At 39.6% G+C, this 6000-nt stretch overlaps 1 protein-coding gene across 1 annotated transcript; it reads right to left on the bottom strand.

The window, feature by feature from the left end:
• Window positions 1-352: 352 nt before the first annotated feature.
• Window positions 353-3805, bottom strand: nyx (nyctalopin). The gene is made up of 2 exons (XM_056465602.1): window positions 3781-3805; window positions 353-2027 (listed from the first exon to the last, which is right to left on the bottom strand). The coding sequence occupies exons 1-2, from the start codon at window positions 3803-3805 to the stop codon at window positions 643-645; spliced, it is 1410 nt and encodes a 469-aa protein (XP_056321577.1). The 3' UTR covers window positions 353-642.
• Between the last annotated feature and the right edge of the window lie 2195 nt (window positions 3806-6000).

Below are 6000 nucleotides of genomic sequence, written 5' to 3'. Positions count from 1 at the left end.
TGATCATAACAGTAAAACACCATGATGAAGCCAATCTTTTTGGTTACAATATGAAGCAGCTTACGTTACCGAGTGCACTTAAGCTTTACGGAATAGGAGGACTAATGCATTTTCCAGAACTGGAAACTTACCCAGCTCAGTGAACCAAACAAAAGAGGACAGCGTGTTGTGCCATCTGGTGAAATGATATTGAGAAGCTTTATCAGATAAATCTCCTACACAACAAATGTTACACAGTTACGCAACAGAACATGTACAAGCATATTCATACTATAGATGCGTTATCAAGATGTTTAGAATTAAGAGTTAGAATATAAAAGCGTTCATGCCATTAGTCGCAGTTCTCACAAAATGGCCTTTACATACTGTCAACAATCCTTACACTATTGTCCAGACTTAGTCTTGTAGACAATCACTGGTTAACATTCTTCTCTTCAAGACCAGTTTCCATTCATTTAAAGAGACATTCATCTCCAGCTCCGTGTGTGCCAGAATTGCATTTTCAACATGAGAAAACACTCTACTCATGGCAAGACACATCAAACGTTTCACCACAGGCTTAAATCCATTCCCATCCAAACTACTGGGAAATTACTTCCACTCTTGGATGCGCTTCAACCCCTTTTGGTATTCATTAGAATCTCAAGAGGCATTAATGCAGTCAAACTGGGCTTGGAAAAGAACCACAAGCAGAAACACAGTCTGAGAAGCACCGAACAGTCCATGTGCAGAAGAAACCTGACTCTCAGCAGGGTCCTGCTGTGTGCCATTCCTCAGATTGTCAGTGATGTTGACCATCTCCTCCCTCAGTTCTTGCTGTAGCAGTTTGGAGATGAGACTGTTGAACTTGTTCTCCACGGTGGGGTAGTCAGGAAGAGATGTGGTCAGGTTGAGCTCTGGGGGATCCAGACAGGTGCTGTTCAAGTGAGCAAAAACAACTTCGCTCAGGTCCAAGCCAGCTACTGAGGATGGGGACGCGCAAGGGATGTCCCTCACCAACTTGTAGCTCTCCATCCACTCCCTCAACCACTCCAAGTCGCAGGTACACTCCCAGGGGTTTCGAAAAAGATATAGACGGCCGATGAAGTAGATGGGCTGGAAGACGGAGAAGGGCAGAGATGTCAGATTGTTGCTGTTGAGGTGCAGCGTGATGAGGCTTGTCAAGTTCTCAAAGGAACCATCCTCGATATAGGATAGGCGGTTTCGATCCAGGTACAGCACCTCCAGCTCCACCAGGTCACTGAACCATGTTTTGGAGACATTGGTCAAAAGATTGCCACCAAGATTCAACATTTTCAAATTGCTTAGACCCTTAAAAGCCTGCTGAGGCAAGTCAACCAAGAGATTATCATTTAGGTAGAAGTTCTCCAGACGGATTAGATCTTTGAAGGCCTCATCATGTATTACATTTATGCGATTCTCTTGCAAGTTGAGGTACTTGAGGCTGGTTAGGCCCAACAATGAGTTGTAAGCCACTGCTTCGATCTTGTTACGCTCCAAGTAAACATGCGTGAGGTTTTCCATTCCCCGTATGGCACCAGGAACGCGACGAAAGTTGTTTTGGAAACACAGGAGCTCCTTGAGGGTGATTTGCTCCAGGAAGATGCGGTCTGGCATGTTAAACAGGTTACAATCTGAAAGATCCAGCCGCACCAAACGTTTGAGTGCTGTGAAGGTACGAGTGTGCAAGTAACGGATGTACTCATTGTGGGCCATCTTGAGCTCAACCAGGTTGGGGAGCCCTTTAAATGCTCCAGGTGTGATGAAGGAGATGTTGTTGTGATTAAGTGAGAGTGTCTTGAGTGAGGGCAGTGTGCCAAATGCTCGTTCAGACAGAAACTTGAGGCTGTTCTTGTCCAGGTTGATGGAGGATGCCTCACAGGGGAACTCTTTGGGCAGGTCCATCATGTTGACATGATCACACAGGACACTGCAACTCTTCTCCTGAGTGCATGTGCAAGTGGGAGGGCAGGAGCGTGTGCAGGCCCACAGGGACAGGGCATGAGGAGGGAGGAGGAGGAAATACACTGGGGAAAAAACAGAACGTAGATGTGTTAGATCAGGAGTAGGCAATGCTGGAGTTTATATTGATCAAACTTGCTTTCCTGTAGATTTCTAGCCATAGCACAGATTTTAACTAGCTTGTTCAGATTCATTTAATTAGCAGAACTCTGCAGGAAGTTGGTCCTCAAAGAGCAAGATTAGACCTGCTGGAGATTCACCTTTCTGCAAAGCTTAATCCTGATCAAACAGACCTGAGTGTTGGAGAATACAGATCGTGATGATTACAGGGACTGAACTCTGCTGGTATGGAGATCTCCAGGAACAGGATTGAGCACCCTGTTGTCCAAATTATTTTATGTGTGTGTAAAAAAACAGGAATTCTGCTGTGTTCATTGTAAAGCCAATCATTTTTACATTTGTAATTTGTAAAAACATTGAAAAACACATTAAGAGAAAAACTGCATTAATAACTTTGAGGGAAAACAAGTAATAACGTTCAAATCTTGATGGTTATAGACAGATTTACTAGAAATGACATAATTTTTGAAAATTTATAAAAAAGCTTTATGATTAATATAGACTGCTTGGCATTGGTTGGGGCCCCCTAATTCCCCGGGACCCTAAGCAGCAGCTACTTGGTTAAGTCCACGCCTGACCTGAACACCTGACTAAGACTTTGACCTTTTTATGTATTTTATAATGTTTTTTTTAAACATTCTGTAATACCCAAGGTAACTTGATGAAATTATATTCAAGTTTGGGTCAGCAAAGCTGTTTATTTTTGTTTTTATTAAATTAAATGAATGTAGTTAACTCAAAATGTACTGAAGATTAATTCTACTCATTTGAAAAAGGTTTTGAACTCAGTGTTGAAGGTAATGAGTTAATTAAATAGCTCATTACTTCAATTTAAATGGAGTAAGTTCACAGTACTCATATAGATTAATTTTTTAACTCAAATGGTTTATTGCAATCAGTTTCCTTAAACGGTTTGAGTTCTCTCCATTTATTGGGTTTTACTGTGCTCAGATTGCTTCGTTTACTCAAATGGATTAAGTTCACAGTACTCATTAGGATTAGTTTTTGAATTTAAATGGTTTGTTGCAATCAATTTCCTCAAATGGTTTGAGTTACCTTAACTTATTGGGTTTTACAGTGTAGGGTAGCATGGTCAAGTTCAAACACTGAAAGTCAATATCGCTAGGTTTTAAGAGCAAGCAATGAATTCACATCACAATGAACTGTAAACAGCCACAATGATGCATCTGTGTTGAATAGCACACAGGATTGGTTTCCACTGGAAGTATGTTGTCTAAATTGCAGAGAATGATGAGATTTACTCCTTTAATGAACTTTATGAAGGAACTTTCAGAACTCTATTATTATAATGATATAGAAAACGCTAGCCATGCAGTATAAGCAGTCACTTTGCAAATGAGTCGTGCTCGTTCTCCCAGCAGTTATGGGAAGATTACAGAGAGCACAATCACAGACTGGAGGAATAATTTAATGTGCGACCTCCCTCTGTTCTGCACATTAAACTTATGTTGATTAGAAAAGAGCAGATTAGAAATCACACAAAAACACTAGGTCTTGTTTGTTCACTTAAACTCCTATTAGTAGAGATGCTGTACAGTCATTTGATTACATTCTTTAATACAGTGTTCTCATTGAGATCAGCTGGATTGAATTTAGTTTTTTTGCAGTTATAAGATGGTCAGTCAGGTCATGGAAAACAACAAACTATCATCAAAACAGCAAGAATCATGTACTTACCGGCAATATTGATGATGAAACACATCACTGGCTTCTCTCAGCTGTGGTGATTTAGCAGGACATGAAATATTTTGCAAAAATAAATCACAATTTGACAAATTAATGTGGTTACAAAGACAAAATGGAAGATTGTATTTGAAAGCATTCAATGTAAATTCTCAAAATGCCCCAAAAAACCTACCTGCTGATCATCTTCCGTAAAGTTTCTCCTGGACACACAGCGCACCAAAGTAAATCCATCAGTTCAGCCAACATGCCTATGTCTGTACCGCATCGCTCCAAGTGGAAATATGAATGGATTAAAGGTGCCATCAGTCAGTTTGTGCTTTTCTCTGCACACATCAGCACTCCCCTTCAGAAAGCCATCACTTAATGGCAGAAAAATCCTGGGATTAGGAGTGTTTAAAGCAGTACTCTGAAATCAATGCGAGCAGAAATGACCCGCCGGGCCTCAGTTGTACATACAGATTACAGGCTGCAATCTCCTTATATAAACCTGGGGCTGCCAGATACGCTAGCATAAACTAATGTCAACTTTTCAGGAAACATCTGCCAAATATGTTAACACCTTTCATTAGAGTCTATTTCACCAGCCAGATTTCAGAGTGGTGGACAATGGGGTCACTTTCAGTTGGCAAAGACCAATAACAAAAGTAAATGCAATTCAGGATGCACCTCTAAACATAACAGCTGAGGTTTCAGCCGTCTTGTGTTAAGGAGCACAGCAAATTATTGGTGGACGTAGAAATATTACTTATATGATGCAATAATAATAAGAAAAAAAATCTCTTATTGAGCGTCTAATTAGATCTTTAATTAAATCTTATTTTGCTTCATATTCTCACAGAATATTCATAATATTTAACATTCATTCGTTTTCTTTTCGGCTTGGTCCCATTGTTCATCAGGAGTCACCACAGCGGAATGCACCACCAACTTATCCAGCATGTGTTTTACAAAGCGGATACCCGTACTGGGAAACACCCATACACTCTCACATACAATTTGGCCAACTTATTCTATTCAATTCACCTGTACCGCATGTCTTTGGACAGTGGGGGAACCCCACGCAAACACGGGGAGAGCATGCAAACTCCACACAGACATGCCAACTGACTCAGCCTGGACTTGAACCAACGACCTTGTTGTGAGGCAGTAGTGCTAACCACTGAGCCACCATGTCACCCCTAATATTTAACAGAGAAACAACATTTGCCTTTAATTTATAATTGTATAAATGGGTCGTTTTTGACAGCAGTAGTTGAGACACTTTCAATAAACTACCATTTTTGATGTAAAATACTTAATGTAGTTATTTGTGATTAATCTGTATTTGGGTTGTGACGTGATCTTGCATTTCATTATCACACAACATAAATTAATAAATTAGTATTGACATCATTAACCACAATTTCTTTGTCCTCTGGTTATAAAAACTGCAGTGTTATTACATTTTTGACCCAATCTCAAAACTGTCCTATAGTGTGACTGTCTCAACTCATGAATTAAAAAGGAAAATGTTGAAATCATTAATAAACACATCAGGCCTTATTTAACAAGAGGCTATTATACTAAATGTCGATCTTTTTTCATCCATACTTTTGTGAAAACTTAGGAACGTGTCATTAGCTATGTTTCCATCCACCTATTTTAATGCTCATTTTGAATATGTGCATCAAAACGGTTGATGGAAACGCCAAGATGAGCATACATTTCGAAAATGCGCATTAAATAAAAAAAACTGCACAATGGAGCAGGATAAATACGCATAAACTACAATGGAAACACTTTTACCAGACAAAGTCCAGTATGCGCATTAACAAAAAAAAAAATTGTTGTTGTAAGAGATCATGTGATGATAAAAATGTGTGTAAATGGACAAACCAGCAGGCTGAGCACATTGTAAAACATCTGAAATGTTGTTTTGGTCATTCTTAAATGCCTTATTTATATGATTAATGACCTCCAGATTGGTCAAGACCATCTGTGCTCTGAGTCTCACACCTTCAAACGCCACCACGCGTTCATTGGGTGTCGGGATTGTCTTCTGAGGCGCAAGTAATTTATTAAAAAAAAAAGAAAAATCCACGCAGCTTCTCCTACCACAAAAAAATTCAGTTTTTACTGTTGATATTTGGCACCAGTTAATCAGGAAGTGAACATTTTATTCTCTTTGACTCGTTGGATGGAAATGCTGATTTATTCACACGTCTTATATGT

This window comes from Danio aesculapii, chromosome 9, assembly GCF_903798145.1.
Source record: "Danio aesculapii chromosome 9, fDanAes4.1, whole genome shotgun sequence".
Lineage (NCBI taxonomy): Eukaryota > Metazoa > Chordata > Actinopteri > Cypriniformes > Danionidae > Danio > Danio aesculapii.
The sequence above is the reverse complement of the archived record's forward strand: the minus strand, read 5'-3'. Positions and strand labels throughout refer to the sequence as shown.

Excerpts from the sequence above, each read along its gene's own strand:
- nyx (XM_056465602.1), bottom strand. The coding sequence starts at position 3,805 with ATGTGTTTCATCATCAATATTGCCG. Across the intron at positions 2,028-3,780 it reads TTTCATCATCAATATTGCCG|TGTATTTCCTCCTCCTCCCT; the intron begins GTAAGTACATGA and ends TTTTTTCCCCAG.